This window comes from Thalia democratica, chromosome 4 (assembly GCF_965202585.1).
Source record: "Thalia democratica chromosome 4, ktThaDemo2.hap1.1, whole genome shotgun sequence".
In the NCBI taxonomy this organism is placed as follows: domain Eukaryota; kingdom Metazoa; phylum Chordata; class Thaliacea; order Salpida; family Salpidae; genus Thalia; species Thalia democratica.
The window spans coordinates 31,522,496-31,544,517 of record NC_139168.1 but is presented as its reverse complement, the minus strand read 5'-3'; the positions used below and the strand labels follow the sequence as shown (position 1 = coordinate 31,544,517).

Below are 22,022 nucleotides of genomic sequence, written 5' to 3'. Positions count from 1 at the left end.
TTTTGACTCAAAGAGTGGCAAGGCAATCCTGATAGCTTCAAAGTTGGTTGTTTTTTGAAAATTTGTTTTATAAAACTAATTAAAAAGTAAAAATATGTTTTTATTAATTTTTAGATTATTATTAAAAAAAATATGCAAACTAGTATTGTATGGAACGTTGCAAGTCTAAAAATATGTCAGATAGGAAAATTATCTGAAGCTCAAAAACTTGAATTGAAAAATAGCAGACCAACACCAGATATTGCTATTACTCAAAACTGCAGTTCAAGTGGTATAAAATTTTTATTTTTGTTTATATTTCAGATTTTCTTCATTTGTTATAATATATTTTTACAGTTTTATATTGTATTATAGCCAAAAATGTAAAAGTTAAAACAAAAAAAAACTAGCTCTTTAGATTCAAAACTTTTAATTTTAATACTGAAATTTTAACATTTTTTTATAAAAGATAGAGATAGTATATTGAAAGCTGCAACAAACTAAAAGTATGAGTTATTTTAAGTTTAATACAATTCTTTTTTGCTGATATAAAATAGATATTGAACATTATTTAGAATTTGCACAGAGAAAAATGTTTTGATGTATTAATTGTTGTACTTAGTTGACTATTTATTTGTAGTTTAAGGCCATATGGGGGTAGGCCATGTTTTTTAGAAGTTGATATTATTTTATAGATTTTTTTAAAGCTTTAAGATACTTTTTGTTGTTTTATAAATTCGATTTTTTTTTTTTAGATATGAAAAGTCAAAGTCGGGCCGCATAATAGGTTCCCTATGGGAAGGGAAAACTAAAACAGCGAAAAAAGGCTAGTTTGTTTTAAATCTATCTACTAATACTTTTTTCAAGCAATCTTCTTCAAACTTTAACAGTTTAATCTTTATACAATAACTAGTAAACATTACTTGTGAATTGAAAAATTTGTAGTAATTTTTTTATTTTTGAAAAAAAAAGACTATATTTTTATTTTTTTTATATAAAATTTTTAATAATTTTAATTATCTAAATTCATAAGTACATTTTTTTCTTGTAATGTAAGGAACATTTTCTAAAATTTGAAGAAGACTGCTTCAAAAATGAAGGAGATAGATTTTTAGTAATTTCTTAAATTTCCGAGAAAATTGACCCCGAAAAAATTGCGGCCCAAAAGTTTTAATTTAAGAAATTTTTTGAGAAAAAAATTTGCGCACCCCCTGACCAAAATACCACGCTACGCCACTGATTGGTATTGATATAAAATTAGCCTTCAGAACAGCTCAAGTTGGAAACTATTTCTCATTGATATATCGGATAAGCCTCACAAGAGCTGCATACAAGTTTCAACTACCAGGCGACCTGGACACCCAATATATCGAAGAAACGGAGCGACAACTGTTTTTCAGAGTTAAAGAACACACAAGGCCCACAAATAGTGCAATATTTTCACATATTGAACAACGAACATTTGGTCTAAACTTCGATAATATTTTTGATTGTTTTGATGTAATTAAATTTTGTAAAAATCAAAGTGTTTCATTAGCAGAAGAGGCAATTATGATAAAAAAAATTAAACCAAAACTTAATTATCAACTAGGTCTTGATAAAGGAGCTACAACTACACTTAACGTTTTTAATTATTTTCTGTAAATAAAATTAAAATTAAAAATTAAGCGAAAAAAAAATAATTCTTCTTTGGAGGTATTTCAAAAAAGCCTAAAAAAGTTTATTATTAGAGCAAATTAAGAGCTAATACTTATTAAGATCGAATCTAGACTTTTATATAAATAAAATTTTATTTTTTAAATAATTTTCCAACTTAATCTTAAACAAAATATATTCCGATATATCATTCTAAAGCATTCTTTCATGATTTTATTTATTAAATGTACAAAATTATCAACTCATTATAATAATTTAGAACTACTAATAAAAACAAAAATAATTTTAAACTCAATTTAAACATAGTAAAAATAAAACACAACGTAATAAAAAGCACCAATAGAAAACATTAGTTTAGCACGTTTTGTATCGTATAAACAAAAAAAAAGTATAATTGTTGAAGACAAAATAGTTCAGAATGTGTACTGGTAACGGTGAGACGGAACAATGTTTATATGAAACAATTGACTCTACATGAACAGTAGTAATATAAAACACAATTTTAGTAGTAATTACATTTCGACATTTGAATCATCTAACAATTTTACAACTACTTGTATTGAAAGTTATCTAAAAAGTGTTAAAATTAAAGAGTTACAGAAAAACTTTATCAGCTGTATAAAAAATTGACAGTAAATATTCTAATGGATAAGTTTATCAATAATCAACTACACATGTAATGCAAATTGCAATTAAATTTAAAATAAATCAAAAACTGTGTTATTATCTACAAAAAGCTCTGACAACCGAAACGAAAAACGAGAAAAAAAAACATGATCTTTCAATACAATTTATTTTTTGTGTACATTTGTAATTCAATCCATTAAGATTTTTATTAAAAAAGAATTTGTTTTACACGTTCAAACACATTAAAAACTAAAATTAAATAAAACTAAAATTTATAAAAATAAAAGCAATATTGAAAACACCAATTTATCTAACAAAAAGGTGTCTACTTATTAATGTAAATAAAAAATAAACGATAAAAACAAGGCAAATTTGATTTACTTCGTATTTAGTGTTATAACATCAACTAACACACTTTGTCAAGAAATAACAACAAACTAAAAAAAACGCTACCTAAAACTCTAAGTAAATACCCTATACTCAGATAAAGCGTAATAAACATATCAACATACATTGTATGTTTACAAATAAAAGTAAAGAAAAAACTATCCAACGAGAGCTGTTACGATTCTATCCAGGCGACGGGAACGTACATCGAGTTGTTCTGAACGAAGTCGACGACCCGCTTGAGGTCGCGCAACGCCACCGCGGGATCGTCGCACGTGACCGAGTAGTCGAACAGGTGGGAGTACTTGCTGCTTATTTCGCGAGCTCTCACCACCAAGTCGTGCAGCTCCAGCTTCTGTTTGTCAAGTTGTTGAAGTAAACGGTTTGTTTAATGTTTAAGGTTGGCGTCAAAAATTTTAAGTACACCCTTTTGCCAATGAAACTAATGACACGTTGGTTTGTTTGGACGTTTTGGATGTTAGTTTACAAAAAGAACTCTGAAACACCACTGTTAGTTTGAGTGACTACAGTTTCAAAATGAATAACAATGAAAAACTTTAAGTAGTTCTTTTAGAACTCTTTTGTTGTAAGCTAAAGTTTAAACAAAAAATAATTATAAACCACATTTTAATACCAACTTACATCTGAGTTCGATTGATAAAACTTAGTTACAGCTTAATAGTAGAAAAGTTAAAAATAAAGCTAACATACCACAGTCAAATAATGTTAGTTTAGGATTTCAGTTGGACTATTTATTTTATCTTCTTAGTTTAAATAAACTTTTACACCACTTAAAACCATATTATGAAGCATTTATTATTAATTTTTTTTTCTCATTTAACTACTTAAAAGTTAATATCTAAAACAAATAAGTTAAATACATAAAACTTTTAATCCATCATATACAATTTTAATTTTTGTTCTACGTAGTGTCTAAAATAGTACGAAACTATTTGAACGCATATTCACACACAAGTATTTAAGTATTAGCCTAAAATTACCAACTCACATTCAACTTAACATTTTAAACTCACTGTCAAACCGTTCGACGTTTCTCTGTCCAGCGTCAGCCTGGGTTTCAACCTCGGGAAACTACCCAGCTCCTCGTTGTCGTATTGTTCCATTGTGGGGGGTTTTATGAACACCACGTAGGGCTGCAGCTCTTTTGTTCTCAAAATTTCAATGGCCTGTTACGAGGACGAAAGCATTATGAGATTAAAAACCATTGCAATGTTGCTTGTGAAAGGGTAATATTGTCACAGTTTTTATTGTTCATTTTCATAAAGTACAAAAAAAAATTTACATGACAATTCAAATTTGGACAATTCAAATTCTTTAAAAAATATTTAAAATGCTATTTCTCAAAAAGTTTTAAAAACTTGAAAACAATAAGATATATATATATGTTGATCTCATTGAAATCTACAAGTCTCTTTTCCTTTTGTGCAAAATCTTAAATATTTCTTAATAAATGTTAAAAACACTAAAAATAACTATGTTTTCTACTTTATTTAAGCCGTATCACGTAAAATATCTAATATTTTGCATAAAGAAAAAATTGTTTGTAGATATTAATAGGACCTACATACATAATTTTTATATTTGACAAATATACATTACTTTTTTAGTTATGGCCCTTTCAATTTTTTTTTTAAGGAGTTGAATTATCCGAATTTGAATAGTCGTGCACTCAAAAAAAAAACATCGTTGCTAAACTCTTAAAATACAAAATTCAAAAATAAAATTACTTGGGGTCCAGGAGTTAAAATGCAAATTTTTCCGTTTCTTGCCACTTCTTTCACGGCTTCAATGCTCGTTCCGTAGAAATTCGATTTGTATTCTCCGAATTCCAAGAAGCTGAAAAATTAATCATTTGAACAATGAAATGTTTTCACTTCAAAACTTTTACCTTACACGCCAGCTTAAGGCATGAATGACTTTGATTAAAAACTATTATGAAAACGTTTGTTTATTTTGCGTTGGAAAGTTTTTCATTGAAGAAGTCTTAACATATAACTTTTGTGGTATATACGCCTAGAAAGCAGTCTTAACGTTTCGATATAAAATTTTCAAATTAGAAAATAATGAAGTTTTTAATCATTTAAAACTTACAATTTATTTTTTATTCCATTTTCCATGAAGTTTCGGCTAACAAAGTGGTAATCCAAACCATTTTTTTCGTCAGATAACTTATCACGTGAAGTGTCTGTAACATTTATTTATTCATTTTTACAGACAATATGGTATACTCAACAAGGTTGTCTTAGATTTTTTTATTTATTTCAAGGTTTTCTGAACTTCTTCCAGGTTTTTGAAGGTACAAGTTTTTTGTCTATTTTAGTAAAGTTAAGGAAAAATAGTCTTAATGGAATAAAAATACTTTAATACTATTTTTAATGTGTTTTATAACTAATAAAACTGTAAAAGGTATAAAAAAAATATTGTTTATCATAGATTTTTTGCATCTTGTCAAAATTTCATTGTTTTATATGTAAAACTTTTTAAATTCCTTCTATTTTTTCAAAACTTGTCCGATTCTAGGTTTTCCCAGGGTTCAAGGTTTTGTGGCAGCCCTGATTCAAATATTGCACTAAATTATTCTCAAAATAATATTTACAATTCTTTTAAAAAAAACGTTTAATACTTAAGCACTTTAAAATACAAAAAGAAATGTTAAAATAAAACATCAAAACAATTAAAAATGGCTTAAACGACTTTGAAGAAAACTATATTACTTGATTATTACAGCTACAAAGAGTTATACTACATTTTTATTGGTCTGTAACAGGCATATATACCATATAAAAATGTTTTATTCAAAGTCAAAGGCAAACGAGCTTCAAGTACTTAAACTATTTGACCTGTATAGTAAAAATAAGCATTTAACACAAAATATTACGTACACAATATCATCAAATTATACAAAAACAACTGACGTGGAACGGGAACTCCGTACACATCCGGGTCGCAATCGATCAGCCTCTCCTTCAGGTCGTTCCTGCCGACGCCGGTGGGGCCGACCAGCACTATTGGTCTGTACACGCCATTTGTCGAGGGCGGATGGACCATTTTACCGACAATCTCGTAAGGTGGCGCGCGCGACACGGCTGGTCTGGACAGCAACGGTTGAGCTGGGTTGAATGTTTGGTTAAATTTGAAAAAAATAAATTGTTGTATAATTTACTTATAAACGTTACAAGTTTTTCACTTTAAAAATGTTTTCAACCAGAGGTAAGTTGATTTTATTATATGCTTTTTGAAAACTTTTCAGAATTTCATACTGATACTCTATTAGTTCTTAAAGTTTATATTATGTTTACGGTTTTATTTAGACTGAAATTTGGCACAACTTTAAGACTGCTTGACTAAATTATTGTTATTGTTTTAAATACTTTTATAGATAATTAAACGAACAATAAGATAGTAAAAAACTGCTATCAAAACATCTTCAAAAAGCCATTGAAAACGGAAAAACTTCACGAGCTCAAAACTGAAGCACCACTTTAAGTTTAGCAGAGAACTTGGCAATCAATCATCGTTTAAACGTGCAATATGCTACACACGAGAATAATATTGACTTTTAAATCTATCGATTATAGGTTATACCTTGTTTTGCTCAGTATTTAGAGTCGATAAAAACTGTATTATAAAAACACTGTCTTGTCGGGTTATAGTTTAAAAAATTATTGTTTAATGAAAATTAGCTTTTGAAAAATTGAATTATTAAATTGTTATCATAATGTTTTTTATATGAAAACTGTCTAAAAAATTTACTTGAAACAGTGCTTCCATTTCTGCTCAATGTTTTTCCTCTTTGAGACGAGGAGTTTTTTCTTCTGAAGCTGGCCTTTATTGAGTTCCCTGCAACAAAAAAAACAATCGTAAAGGTCACAAATTCGTCAAGCAAAATTAACATTTTTATGGGAAAATTCATGTAAGCACGGCACGCATAAAGTGATGTCATAATAGATAAATGGCAATTTATTGTTTACGGTGTGAATTATTTATTTTTCCGTAAAATAGTTCTCAAATTCCAAGAAAAACATTTTGCTTGGATTTTTTTTTATAATATTGTTTTTTAGCACTTTTTTTTTAAACTAATCATAATAATAACTGTCAATAAAAAAAGTCTTGCTTTTAACTAAACATTAACTTTAAATTCGAAAAATATTCTACTGCACTAACATTTAATTAGTAAATGGAAACAAGACAACATTTTTAATGGTGGTTTCATGTTTGACATGCAAATTGCCACTGTCTGCTGAGACGAAATCAATAAAACTCAGACTGTTTGCTGTTTGCCATGGCTTGTTAAGCGATAACTCTCAATTAAATTAGCATGTACAGCAGTAGCGAACACACGGCTATTATTCAGCAACAACAGAAACGACTGACAAGTTCAAGTTGAAACACTTGATTGAACTTTCAGACGGGTAATTGTTTCACAATTAACATTTGCTTCGTTGTTCGGACAACAACAATTAAAATCAAATTAACCTCTGTGCTGAGAAACATATTAAATTTGGCGTCGAGACATTATTTAGAAAAAAACATTCATTTAAATTTTGTAATTTAAATTTTTCCAAAAATGGTTAAAATAAACCTTCACGTCTGTTTGTTGTTCATTTAAAACTTTTCAACATTACAACTTAACTTTTGTTTTATAAGTTTGTTGATGTTTAGTAATTTTGTAAAAAATTTAATTTCACATATTTCCTACTTATTTACTTTAAGCGTCACTAAACTTAGATAAATTTATAAACTCTGAAAATTAAAACTACATTGGATGTAACTAAAGACTGGGACAATAAACGCAAATCTTAAAACTTTTGTAAATTTATCTTTAATATGTTTTAACGAAACATTCCATTAATTATATCAACCAACAGGTATTGCTTTGTATTTTTCAGTATAACTTTTCATAACCTGGAAATATTAAATCATGTTAAAAACACGTCCTTTTTCAAGCTTTTATCAGTTAAGAAGTATAAGTAACAGCGGAATTCTGATTTAAATGAGCATGGAAATTACGCAATTGTTTGTACTTTTATGGTTTAAATTTTGGCTATAATGGAAGAAAACAAAATAGTAACAGCATAATATATCATAAACTTCAGATTAATGACGGTAGTTGCTATTTTCTTGTTGTCTTACTGAGCTGAAGACGCGTTTTATTTAATCGATAGCAGACTTTGATTGATATTTTGTTAATTTTAATTAAAACATGCCTTTCATACAGAGTATTGATTAAAAATTAGCATCTAAGTTAATGTCAGTAACAGTTATCCAATTATTACTTAAACAGACTTAATAACATTAAACTATATGTAATTAAAAAAATTAACTATTTTATCTGGAATACCGTACATTGTAAATCACTGGTATTTATTTTTGTTGAAGCAAATGACACGTGTTTCGATGGTAAAACGATCTGAAGTTTTTAGCTTAACAATTTAAACTGATTATGTTTTTTACAAGTTAAATTGTTTCTTTAAATTCCTCAAAAAAATGATTAGAATACTTTTGTTAAAACTATCACAAAACAACTAACACGTGTTTCGGTGGTTCATGAGACTCATGCTGCTCCCCCTAGCGGATTTTATGCTTCCGTTTCCACTTTGGTACTTCCCCTCGCTTCCCGCCCTCCTCCGTTCCATCTGCTCCTTCATCCGGTCTCTCCTGTGAAAATGTAAAACATTATAAACTCTCCTGTAGTAATGTGATTGTAACGTTTTTGAAAAACTTACATCGAGTTTAAGTGAGTTTTAAATAGTTAATGAATAAAAAAAAGATACATGATATTATTTTAATCTAAACTCGCTAAATTATTGGTAACTAGTTTAGATTAAAAATATCAAACAATTTTTTTGTTGCGTAAATATATTTTAACATCAATAAATGAATAGTGATCTCAGAAGCTTTATTTTTATTTTTAAACTTATTTTTAATGGTTTAAAAATGCAAAATAAACAAAAATTACTAAGACTTTATGACTTGAATGAAAAAAATAAGTTTGAATGTTGAACATTTTACTACTTTAAAAATAAAACACAAAAGAAAAATTAACAAGTTACTATTAAAATTTAATTTCCAAGGATAAACTAAAAAGTACAATAAGTAATTAACAGCAATGAAGAACTTATAAATTATAAACATTTAAAAATATATTACCTGATACTTGTTGCAATACTTTGAGAAAATTCATAAACTTAATTTATTAAATTCAAATATGATAAGTGATTTCATAATCATAAAACTTAGCAAAAATAATTGATGTTTTATGTAAGCAATTATACAGTATAAAATCAAATTTAAAATCATTGAAAGCGAATTAAAATTATTATAAATAGATGTATTGGTCATAACTTTTATAATGAAACAAAAATTATCACAACTTAGTTCTACGATAACGAGAACTACAACGTTGATTTTTTAGACAATAAATTTTTAAACACAAAAACAAATTATAAAACATTTGCACATATTTTTTAAGTGACTGAAAGTTATATAATTACTAAAAGACAAAAATTCATACTTTATACGGAATGTAATTTAACATAATTAGTCAAAGTTTAGCTTAAGTGAACAATACCTCAGGGAAAAAGAAAACACAAAAATAATTTTCACATAAAATTGTTCAAATGTTTTTGCTTATATTTACTTAGTCTTTTCTGGTAGCTTACTACATATTTTATGCTAGATTAGATCTAAACCACTTTAATAGGAATTAAATAAAGCTACGAAAATTTTAAAAACAAAATTTCAGAATTCAGTTTTTACCAAATCATAAGCAAAACAAAACACATTTTATATAAACCTAACAAAATATAAACTTTAAAGACTAAAAAACTGTAAAGTATAAATACCTTTGTTGCAGTTTGAAACTAGGAATTATTCCAGCCCGAACGCTTTTTGTTTTAACTTCTTCTTTTGTGTTTAGTATATCCCCTTGAACCTATCAAAAATGTTTGGAACAATTAAAAATTAAGTAATAAAGAAAGCAAAGGTTTTAACAACCTTTTATTATGAAACTTAAATAGTTAGTAAGCACCAGTAGAGACAACAATAATTGTAAAAAACTTTTTACAACAACTTCAGTTTTACAGCTAGGATTTCTGAAAAATTTATATAAAATTAAGCAAAGTCATATAAACTAGAAAAAAAAACTTTAAATGTTTTCTGCAAATATATACTCATATGATTTAATTATGTACTTTAAACCAAACCTCTACTCACCTATACCTTATATATCTTAATCAATTTACTTTGTATTATAAATTAAATAAATAAAAATGGTTAAAACTTTAATTATTTGTGTTTACAAACTTTAGTAGCCTGCCACCAAGCAATATCGTCTTTCGATTGCACGCAAAGAATGTCACCACGCTCAAACGACAAACCAACTTTCTTGCAAGGTATCAAGTTGTCTTTCAGCGGGTCGAATGCAAAATTCGTTTTGATGTGCGTCTGTAAAAAATTGTTGCCTAAAAAACAATCGGATGTTGATATTACACTCTTGTTTTACTTTAGCTTTTGACTTCTACATTTGTCAATTTACAATTGCATGTATGTTTATGGCTATTGTATACGAGTATTTAAGCCAGAATTATTCAAAGTGGGCCAAGTGGCCCCCATGGGAGGCATTACAAAATTTTATGGGGCCATGAGGTCACAATTTAAAACTCACACTAGATATTCTGGAGTAGATGATGAAAAGCAAAAAATAAATAAAAAGGTCTTAGGCGTTTTTTACAGTAGTTTTTTGAGAAATATTGTTGTAAGGGGCCATGTTTTTTTAAAGAGACCCTGATTTAAACCTGAAGTTAATCACTTAAACATTTGAACTTTGTACCATGATTATACAGAATATTGTTCTGTAAATACATATTTGATCACAATGAATCCTGAAAAATAAATTAATATCGGTATAAAAAATTAAGTACCTATTTAAGGAGAAAACTTATTTTAGCTAGGATTGTTTTTTGATAAAAAAAAATCATTTTGACTAAATATTCAACTTACATTAAATAACTAACTAAATTACAACTCTTTGTTTTAATAAAAGTATTACAAACAGTGACTTTATACATTTCACCCAAAAACTTATACACCTTATTCAAAACTTTAACAACATAACATTAATGTTATTTATCTATAAATTAACCTAATATGATTATTAACCCTAAATATAATTTCCAATAGTTAAAAAACAAAATCAATATCATCCCAACTTGTAATTGCCGATCTAAAAAACTCCTGTCCCTTGAACAACAAATGCCTTATAAAAAATGTTATTTATAAAGCCACTGTAATATCAAACAAGAAACAAAGGAATAAATTGGGAGAACTGGTACTACTTTTAAAAGCAGATGGTACAACCATAACCACAGTTTTAACACCTACAAAGGAAACAGCACCGAACTAGCTAAATACAACTGGTTTTTAAAAAACAACAATATTAAGTATAATATTAAATGGAACATCATTCACCACATCGGGGAAAAATCCACAGTATATACTCACTATAAATCCACACTTGCAGCCAGAAAAGCTAGTAATAGAGGAAGCCAATAAAAGAAACAACTTAAACAAAAGAGACAAACTGTTTGCTAATTATCCACACTTAAAAAAACTTTAATTTTTGACTTAAGCGCTTGCTAGTTAGTTTGCATGTTATTGTATTTACTTAAATTCAATTTTATTTATAAGTACAAAATGTTTTTCGTCCTACTTAAATAACTTATAAGTTTCGTGCGCAAATTTTTAAAAGTTTTTCCTGATATTTCACAATTTTGACCAATTTAGCCTGATGTACACCTTTCTCTTATGTATTTGTTTTAGTACGAACTTCTCATTAAATACGCATTTTGAGTGCGCATTTCTGGTATGCATGTTTTGAAAAGTATACATTTTGGTACGCATCTTTTATTAGTTACAAATTTTTGAACCAAGATAAAAAATTCTGTCAGTATTCTTTTTTATCAAGACTAAAAATTCTTAGTCGCAAACACTCTATTAAGTAGCTGCTGTGTTCAGAATGTGTTAGTCTTGTTAATAACTTCAATAAATTTTGTTAAACAATCAGTAAAACATAATATTAATAAACTGCTATGAGTTTTAGTCTAATGTGTATTTGGTATTGAGTTTCTAATTTAGGAAATATAACATTTAAAAAACATAGCTGATGTAAACAAATTCAAACCAACAGCTAAGGTGTTTTAATTCAACTGTTAGGTTACATAATTATTTAAATTAGGACAACTCAAATTCGTAAATTTTGTTCAAATAAGTTATATCTCTAAATATAAACTGAAGTTGAGAAAGATAAAAGTAGATACCTAGATCTGATATAAAAGAATATGATTATGAAAAAAAAATTATAATAAAAATTTTATAAAGAGATTACTATATATATATAATAACTATATAGTTATTTGTCTTAACTAAAAAAGATTGCTCAATTAACTGAGATGTAAAGAGCTTATTTAAATAAAGATGTGCACCGAAACCCGGTTGTAAAAAGAGTTTTTAATTTGCACATCTTTATTTAAAGAGAATACTAATTTTTTTCTAAGTTTTCAAATTATATCTTGACAAATAGTTTGAATTTGAAAAAAATAAAAAACAAACACATAGGTCTGATTATTATAATCATGATTGTGAAAAAAAAATTCAAAAAATATATATTACAATAAATCATTAAGTTTTGCTTTGAGTATCAGAATTTAAATAGTCGGAATTTGAATTGTCCGAATTTGAATCGTTGTGCACCCCAATTGTAATGTTTAAACTGTATAATTCTTAATAAACTTTCATAATTATGACGTATATAATCTACTCAAAACAAGATAAAAAAAATACTTAAATTTCTATTAGAATCTCAAAACGTTTCAAGCATTTGTTTTACAAACACCAACTGATTTTGTCTTTAATAACAAAGTTTATATTTAGAAATAAATTTACATCTCAATTTGATCTTTAAAAATATCTCAATTTTTTTCAATTAAGAATTTTCAAGCATTTTAACTGAAGAAAAATGAGATTTTCAAATTTTTAAACAAAAAAAAAAGATTTAGCCTGATGTTTTTCAACCTTTACCAAAAAAACTGATTTAGCCTGATGCGCACAAACCCTGAACTTAATAAAACTCCAGCTTTAAACTATAAAAACTAAATAATAGCATTAATTTAGTTCAAACCATATATTAGTTACGTCATAATGATAGCAGCAATATTATTCAGAAAAATTTCAATGCACTTTTCAATTAGTTCGATTTAACTTCGGTCAGCCAGTAGCCTATCAAGTTATAAATTTAATTATATCCCTTTGTGTATGGTAATATGTAAGTTATTTAGTTTATTTATTCACTTTAAGCTGATTGTGTTTTTAAACCTAGTAGTTTCATGTTCAATACCTAAGTTAAAGTTTTCAATTTATTCAGTAATTCTCGTACATTCAGTTTTCATGTTTAAGGCTAAAAACTTTTTATTATAGTATCTAAATTATTTACATTGTTTTTTAATTCTATGCCACTATAATTTTTTTTAGAGTTAAAAGTTTTTTACAAAGTTAAAAGTCTTTTTTTCCCAGTTAACAGCTTACTCAGTATAAGTAGTTTTTAAAAATTAAAGACTCAAATCCTTTGTGTGTTATAGTTTTAATTTCATTTAGTTTTTTGTCTTCGAGCTAGTAATATTTTTTAAAGTTAAAAGTTTTACATTCAGTGTTATTAAGTTTCAATTTAAAGACTCAAAAGATTCTCTGTTTATTACAGTATGTAAGTAGCTTATTTTATTCCTTAATTTTTGAGCCACTAATGTTTTTTTTTTAAATATAACAGTTTTGCATTCAGTTTTTTTAGAGCCTAAAACCATAGTGTTTATTTTTATTTTACTCATATTCTTGATAAATTTTAAACTAACATAATTTACAATTTCTAATTTTCTTGTTTTGTTTTGCTTTATAGTACCTTCCATGTTTTGTTTTGCTTTATAGTACATTCCATGTTTTGTTTTGCTTTATAGTACCTTCCATGTTTTGTTTAACTTTTATTTTTCAGATTTAAATTGTAACTGAAGATCCCTTAAAGGGTGAATCTCAGTTTTGCAAATAAAAATCTTGAATAATTAATCTTGTATATTTGTCGCCTTACTTTCAAATAAGTTGAGAACTATTTTTGTTCAACTTGGAACCTCAAACATAAATCTAACATGATTATTAACACTAAAACTATCTTATACTATTAACATCAACCAATTAAAACAATCACCACCTTATCCTGCTCTTCTTCCTCGTCAACTTTGGAAATGTTCATCTTGTTGCTCCTGGGTATCAGCTTGAGCACCAGGGCTCCCCTGTGCCGCGACAAAATCTTTGTGACGTCACTGGGCGTCATTCCCTGCGTGCTCTTGCCGTTTATCTCGTTAATGACGTCATCAGCGTGAATTATGCCTTTTAAGTTAAAATAAATGAATCTTTTACCGAATTATTTTTAATTTATCAGTTTACTTGTCATTATTTGAGTTTTTTATAGTAAATAAAAAACTACACTTAGTCATCAACATGAATTATACTTTCACTTGTGAAAAACACAATTAAAAATAAAATACTTAATATCTTAAAATGTTATAAGTCAACTTGTTGCTGCTTGAGTATGTTTGAAAATTTATTTGCAAACTATTTGGCTAAAGAGTAGTTTTTGATTAATTAATTTTAAAACAAAAAACTCAAAAGGCAGTTATGAAATCAATCATTATAAACCTTCCTTGTCAGCCATGCCTCCGTGCAAAATTCTTGCAACTATGATGTTTTCCTCGCTACGATCATATGATATCGTTGCTCCCTGAAATATGTGCATTAAAATCAATGAGAACTTAAAAATTCTATTATTAAACTGCATTTGTTGCTTGTAACTTTTTGCAAAATAATACTTGTGTCTACTGTTTACAGCACGTTTTTTTTTTGTAACCTAAACATGTAAAAACATACAGGGGAACTTTAAAATAATCACTTTTCAAGTCTTAATATACAGCAAACAAACCAGAGGTTCGTCAGTTTTGACCATTCTGACAACTTTCATGGAAACCTGGTCCTCCTCACTGCAAACGCTCTCGTCGTCGGCATTGAACTTTGGCAGCCCGTAATCCTATGGTGTTTGTATAATTGATTTTATTTAACTTTTCTTTGAAAACAAAAAATTGTTGTTGTATCAAGTGCACACTGTTTACTTTGAACACAGCTAAACGTTTTATCTAATACAGTTTTGTTTAGTGACACTTTCAACAGTTGAAAGAAGCTATCTGATTTTTCTCAAACAATAAACAGGTTTGTAATGTTTATCTTTTAAAAATAAATCAAAACATTATAATTTCTAACATGGACTGAGATCATGTCATGACAGGATATCAGTGATTTCAAGTGACATCTTTCAATAACTTCAAGCAAATCTCGAACATCAGAATTGTCTTCGGATTGAGATTTTAACTGAGTATTTTGCAACAAAAATTTAGAAAGAGTAAGGCATTTTTAAAATATATAATTTTAAATTAGCTTCGTTTTTTCTTTTTCTACTAATTTCTTATCTATTTCATTCTTTAACTTAAAAAACTTTGTTAGAAAATATTTTATTTTGAAAGTTAAAATGCAACTGCTTAAATTCTAGGCATATACATATTTATTTAAGCTATTCATTAATTTTAGGCTACATTATATATAAAAAATTATAAGTAGTTAAAAAACTAACTTCTTCAACAAGTGGTTGAATTTCAAATTTTATAGGAGAAGATTTCAATTTTTTAAGAACATCATAGACCTGAAAAATATTTTGTTTGGGTGGATCAATTATTGTTATAAATTTTAAATAAACCTTTAGTACTGAGTAGGCAATTATTGTTCTTAACAAAACTAAAATGTAATTCAGTTATTTAAGTACATAACAAATAACTTTTAAAGCACATTATCTTAAATAAACCCATGATAACATTAAAATTTTATAATATACTAAACATTTAATTATACAAAAATAACTTGATATAGGATTATGAACTAAACCTCAAAAAAACAAATGTGCCTTTTATTAAGTTATATTATCAAACTGTATAACAACCTTTTGAATTTAGTTAATCGAAAAACATTATTATAATCTCTAAACGTTTTTAATGCCATTTAGTTGATTTTTGTGTTTTATTCTATCTACGCTGATAGCCTTGAAAGGATGAAATCTTTAAAAAATGTTAAGGACATAGGGAGTACACCTTATTTTTACAAGATGGCTTTATTTTGTAAAGTATTATCACAGCTACTAGATTACTGTTAAGAGCTTGACAAATTTCAAAGTAACTTTTTAGATAAAAGGAATCCAAATTAGTAAGTTCAACAGGTCTAATGCGGAATGTGTAAAATAAATGTAGAAAAATACTATTTTATTAGAAAATTTATTTTCTTTCTTGACAAATCACTTTTTAATTTTTACATAATTCTTTAAAATTTATCAACTATATTCTGAAACTTTCATAACTTTTAGAAAAAGTATAAATTTTTTAAATGAAGATTTTTATACGCTTTTTTTAGTGAAACTTTTTACTTTTTATTTCAAAAAAAAAGTTGTAATTCAGTGAATTTTTGAATAAATTGTGGTTTATACATTTGCACTGCAAACTTTCTACAAAAAAGATTTATCATCCTTTATTTTTATGAAAAGTGACTTGAAGTTTAAACTTTTAACATAAGAACTAATGTATACATTTTAAAAAAAATTTGACCCTTATAGCCTAAATTTGTTCACAGCTATAAAATTAGTTTTTTTTTTGCAATGACTAAGTTTATTAAGAACAATTTTGAAAAGCACAATGTTTATTAAAAACTTACAACATTTGTCTGAGATACAATAAGCTCAGTTCAATGTAGTTCTGAAGAAATAAAATTACTTCATAAAACAGAAGATATATATTTTGTATGTATGTGTTTTTTAACTCTGTTGAAATACGATACTCATAGCTCAGAGAAACATCGTTAATGGAGTTAAATTATCTATTGAGCTGGTTTCATTTTGATTTAGTTTTAATTAACAAAAAATATGCTTCATTAAATTATATTTTAAACATTTTAAAACTAAGATTGTTAAATTTTTGATTACAATAGTATATCAACCTTAACCAATTACTAAACAATTGATTTTGTCATAACCAAAATTTGTTAAGTGTCATACAAATACTGCGTACTTTTTGCTTTAAAGGTTGCAATCAAAGTTCTCGACATAAAAAGGAGAATGATTCGAAGATAAATTTTTTAAAATTTTATTACAATACAGTGTTTCACTCGTTTAAAAAAAAACGAGATCTTCAGTTGTTTATTTATGATATTTTTATCATATATTTATCATTTATTGTATCTTTATGATATTAAAGAGATCGGTTTGTATAGAGACGACGACCTTGCAATTATCCAACCAAAAAACAACCAAGATTTAGAAAATAAAAAGAAAAAAACAATAAAAATATTCAGAGATATTGGTTTTAAAATAACGATAGACACCGGTGCAACTATATGCAACTTTTTGGATATAACATTAGACCTTTCAAATAACTTATTTAAACCGTACAAAAAAGAAAACACAGAAATAATAACAAAATAACATTAATAGAAACTCTAACCATCCTAAAATCATTAAAAAGAACTTACCGGCAATGATAGAAAATAGACTGATTAAATTATCTAAAAACAAAAATATTTTTGATCAAAATGCATACACATACCAAAACGCTTTAGACAAATCAAATTTTAAACATAAACTGACTTATAAGGAAGATTTTAACAAACAGAAAAAGAAAAGAAACAGAACAAGAAAAATAATTTATTTCAACCCACCATTTTGCGAATCAGTAAAAACAAATATAGGAAAAATGTTTTTTGAATTAATCAACAAGCATTTTAATCAGAACAACAGTCTAAACAAGTTAATAAATAAAAGCAACTGTAAGTTAGCGTATAGTTGCATGAGTAACATAAAAATGCTAATACAAGGACACAACAAAAAAACTTTAATTAATGTAGAAAAAACTGAAAATACCGACAAAGAAGAGTCACTATGTAATTGCAGAAACAAAAACTTATGCCCGCTAAAAAACAAATGCCTAACTAAGAATGTTATATATAAAGCTACGGTCACGACAAAAAAAGAATTAAAGCAATACGTAGGAAGCACAGGAGGAACTTTCAAAACAAGGTGGTATAGCCACATAAGAGATATAAAAGTTTACAAGGAGACCGGAACCGAACTATCTAAATATATTTGGAAGCTAAAACGCAACAACACTAACTACAACATCAAATGGGAAATTGTACACCACATCGGACACATAAGGAAACCGCAGAGAATCTGCAGGACAGGCTCCTATGAAAAAATGGAAATAGCGAACGCTCACGGGGAACATCTTTAAATAAAAGGAACGAGTTAATATGCTCTTGTATACACTTTAAGAAGCTTTATTTCAAAACTTAAGAGCGTTTTGATAAACAAATATCTATTTTTAACTTTAAGTAAATTTAACTTTAAGGTTTAGCTAAAGAGATATTTTTCTTTGTTAGTTATCTACAAATTTCACAATGCCACTAAATGTTAGTATAATTATTTTTTATTGTGTAGTTTTTATTTATTTGTTTAAGTTTTAAGATTGTATAATTATTAAGTAACGTGCATTTTCCTAAATTTAGCCTAACAACATTAAAATCATCTTATGCTAGTAACTTTAAACTATAAGTTTTAATTAGATTTTACTGAGTTTTTTGTTATACTTTTTTCTTTTTAACTTCTTTTATTTCAAATTTAGCCTAATGTCTTCCTACTTGTTATCACATAAATTTTTACAGATTTTAAACAACTGAAGATCTGGGTCTTTTTTTAAACGAGTGAAACATTGTATTGTAATAAAAAATATTTTAAAAATTTATCATTGAGTCATACAAATACTACAAAATCTGTTTCAAATCAAAAAATGCTTGTTTAACATCATCAGTTTATTACAAAATACATTAATCTGAATACTACATTACATATTTTTTTAGAACAAATACTTTTGTTGAAACCATCAAACTAACATCATTCACTGGTTTTTCTGCTAACTTTTTTAATGTAGCTAGAACGCTTTCGACTTCTGATTCATTTTGATTGATGCTGTTTGTTGGGTCAGAAATAAATTTAGACAATTCAAAGAATTTTTCAGACATTATTATTTCATCTTTGTAAAAATTTAACACTCATTAAAACCATCAATTTACTAAATTCCAACAAACCAAAGTATTATGCTCAGCTTGTATAATGCACAACAAATGTTTAAGCAAAATAGAAGAATGTAAGCAAGCTTTAAACTTTGTTTACTAAACTTAAAATTGAAAACTTGAGAAGTAAAAAAAAATTTTACTATTTAGGTTATTAATTATAGCCTAACAATGATTGCATATTGTTGTAGGCATACTTCCTAAAAATAATATTAAACAGTACAAAGCAGTAAAATTAAATTATATCTTTACATTTTTGTTTTTTCAGTAAGTAAACTTATATCTTTACATTTTTGTTTTTTGACAAAGTTTAATCAATTAACACGTAGTGTAAGTATAGTCAGCTTTCAAGTAACTAAATTGGTTTTGGCAAAGTAAACCAGAATTAATAAATAAGTTATAAACATGACATAATATAGTACTTTAACTTTTATTTCTTTTAAAATCAATATTTGTATCTAAATATTTCCAATTAATCTAATTCTTGATTTTTTACAACACTTTGAAACCATGTAAACAAAATAAGTCCTTTAGTTTCAGGTTATGTAATTAGCTTTTACTATTTTTACTGATTTAAACAAACTTTTCAAAAAACCTAGTAAACATCATAATAACTTTGAACTGGATAAAGATCAATTATTAAGCAAAACAATAATTTTTTTATTAAAGTCTTTCATTTAATCAACTTTTTTTTACAAAATATCTTTGAAACTAGTCTTGTTTTAATGACTTGAACATTACAACTAATTCAGTAAAAACAATCTTTTTTAGTATTACTTAAAAATAATTTTGACTACAACAATATATTTAAATTGTTAACTAACTTAATATATCATTGAATAGTTACATAATTTAAAACAACTAATTAATTTTACGCAAATAAAATTTAACTCTATTCATTAAATGAAAATTATACTAAGAAAAATTATGGAGAACTACTATGCAATACAAAAGTAGTTTTATAATGAAAATAATTTCATAAATGTTTTCATTGTCTTTAGCATTACAATTCAACCATACTTTCTAAACGCTTTAAAACTTGATCTTTTATCATACCAAACTCTTTTAATTTTGCATTAAAATCATCACACTGAGTAAAACTTTGAATATCTTCACTAATTTTACCTAGTAAAAATGCAAAAAGAAATAAAATAACTTCACAATCTTTACCTTGGACAAAAACATTTTTACTATTCAACTTTAAAGTTGATATTAACTGTTTCATGTAGTTTGTGAAAACAACTGGAAATGTAATTCCCTTTACTTGCTTCATTTTGTCAAAAAGGTTTTGAAAAAGAATTTTTTTTCTCATAATGTATTGGTCTTGTGAATCAATAGTAGGTAAAACAATTTTTTTGCTTTCCTCTAACTTTTTTGTTTTTTTGTCCTCCTTTAGTTTTTCTGTTTTTTTGACTTCCACTTTTTTACCCATAAAGTCTGACAATTTGTCAAGACAATTTGAATTCAGTAAATCATTTATATTGGGAACTGGGTCAAGTTTTTTATGCTTTTTGTTTGCTTTACTGACCATGAGATCATTCATCTTTTTTGTAAGCAACTCATATTTTTCATCTATTTGATCTTTTTCTTCTTTGTCTTCAAAACTTTTACTTGTAGAATCATCTGATAGACTTTTAGTATCACAAGAAATGTTTTTGTTAGTAAGAAACTCTATTGATTTTGAACAGACCCATTCTTCCAGCAGCTTGTAACAGGAAGTAAGGGAATAGTTTGCAGAGGGTTTCTTTTTATTTTTAGCAGGTAAATCTTCAAGGTATACTAGTGACAGTTTAGGTTCACTTGTGCTGACTTCAGCATAATCATCTTTACTTCTGTAGAACTCAAATTCAGACTCTTCTTCAAACGGCTCGTCAACGTCTTTCTTTTCCAGCCTGTGCCTGAAAACGACTTCTTCACCGTGATCAACGCTTGCTTTCTCCCCAGGATAAACAACTGGCTTGCACTGGTGCCTGGCCCACAATGGGGCATCGGGTATCTGTTTTTTCAGCAAGTTTGAAACGCTGAAACACTTTGACGAGCAGAACTTTTTCCTTTCTTCCAAATCATAAACTCTGTTGTTGACAATGCCAAACTTTTGCTTCTTTGTCTGAGGCAGCTCGTTGGCGCAAGTGGGGAGTCCGCAAATGTTCTCAGCACTTCTTTCTTCTACGACATCATTGTACTGCTCAGCTTTGACTTGCATCAAAAGCTTTACTAGTGTTTGTGGTGAGACTTTTTCAGTAAGAGCAAGGTCTTCATAAGCTTTCCTTGAGCATCTTTCTAATGCAAGTCTTCTCTGTGCCTCCTTGAAAGCCTTGTTTTTTTGTTCAATTGTCATTTCTTTGTTGACTTTTTGTGGCATTTTGTTTAATATCTATAAGGAAAAAAAACTATGATTTACAAGCTTAAAATAAAACCTTAGTTCAGTTTTTTAAAGCATAGAAGAATTAAAACTTCAAATATTTAATAATTTGTTTACAGTTAAAGTAGTAAAAAAATAATGTACATTGAATATATATATATATATATAAAATTAAGTTATTTAACTTGAAAAATCAGATCTTTCACACTGAGCCCACCTTAAGGGCTTTATTAATAAAAAGGTTTATTTCAAGAAGTAAAATTTGAAGGACTTGAGTTTTGTACTTACGCACTTGTCAGCTTCAAAACAAGTTAAAAATAAAGCACAAAACAAAACACACAAATGAAAGTTAAAAAATTTAGCATAAATAGATTATGACGTAATTTTGAAACTATCAAAAATCATGCAAAACGGCTTGTACAAAAATTAATTTACCAATTGACAATAAACTGACAAAATATATATATATAATTTATTGGAAAAGTACAATTTTAAAAATACTGGTACATATGTTTCATAAAGCTTTAATTTTTTATAAAGATTTAATCATCAGCCAGTTAAATTCAAAATAAAAATCACTGTACTAAACAAAGATGCAAAAGTTATGGAAAAAACGAAAAACAGTATGACGTAATATTGTGCATTACAAAAATTCAGTACAAAAATTGATCTTCCATCTAACTAATCAAACAACTAAAATTCACAACAACAACAGTTAAATGACTATACTTAAAAA

At 26.9% G+C, this 22,022-nt stretch overlaps 2 protein-coding genes across 2 annotated transcripts; both read right to left on the bottom strand.

Annotated features, from left to right (window-relative positions):
* Positions 1–1,891: 1,891 nt before the first annotated feature.
* LOC145835285 (MAGUK p55 subfamily member 7-like) lies at positions 1,892–19,491 on the bottom strand. The gene is made up of 15 exons (XM_082942857.1): positions 18,745–19,491; positions 15,392–15,460; positions 15,025–15,132; positions 14,690–14,794; positions 14,410–14,491; positions 13,922–14,100; positions 9,976–10,116; positions 9,516–9,604; positions 8,201–8,328; positions 6,424–6,510; positions 5,586–5,780; positions 4,762–4,855; positions 4,398–4,506; positions 3,684–3,836; positions 1,892–3,004 (listed from the first exon to the last, which is right to left on the bottom strand). Exons 1-15 carry the CDS (start codon positions 18,871–18,873, stop codon positions 2,825–2,827), a joined length of 1,848 nt encoding a protein of 615 aa, XP_082798983.1. The 5' UTR covers positions 18,874–19,491; the 3' UTR covers positions 1,892–2,824.
* A 274-nt stretch (positions 19,492–19,765) lies between these two features.
* Positions 19,766–21,292, bottom strand: LOC145835286 (uncharacterized). The gene has a single exon (XM_082942858.1). It carries the CDS (start codon positions 21,284–21,286, stop codon positions 19,928–19,930), a length of 1,359 nt encoding a protein of 452 aa, XP_082798984.1. The 5' UTR covers positions 21,287–21,292; the 3' UTR covers positions 19,766–19,927.
* Between the last annotated feature and the right edge of the window lie 730 nt (positions 21,293–22,022).

Excerpts from the sequence above, each read along its gene's own strand:
- LOC145835285 (XM_082942857.1), bottom strand. The coding sequence starts at position 18,873 with ATGTCTGAAAAATTCTTTGAATTGTCTAAATTTATTTCTGACCCAACA. Across the intron at positions 14,795-15,024 it reads ATGACATGATCTCAGTCCAT|GATTACGGGCTGCCAAAGTT; the intron begins GTTAGAAATTAT and ends CAAACACCATAG. Across the intron at positions 8,329-9,515 it reads AGTTTCAAACTGCAACAAAG|GAGAGACCGGATGAAGGAGC; the intron begins GTATTTATACTT and ends ACATTTTCACAG.
- LOC145835286 (XM_082942858.1), bottom strand. The coding sequence starts at position 21,286 with ATGCCACAAAAAGTCAACAAAGAAATGACAATTGAACAAAAAAACAAG.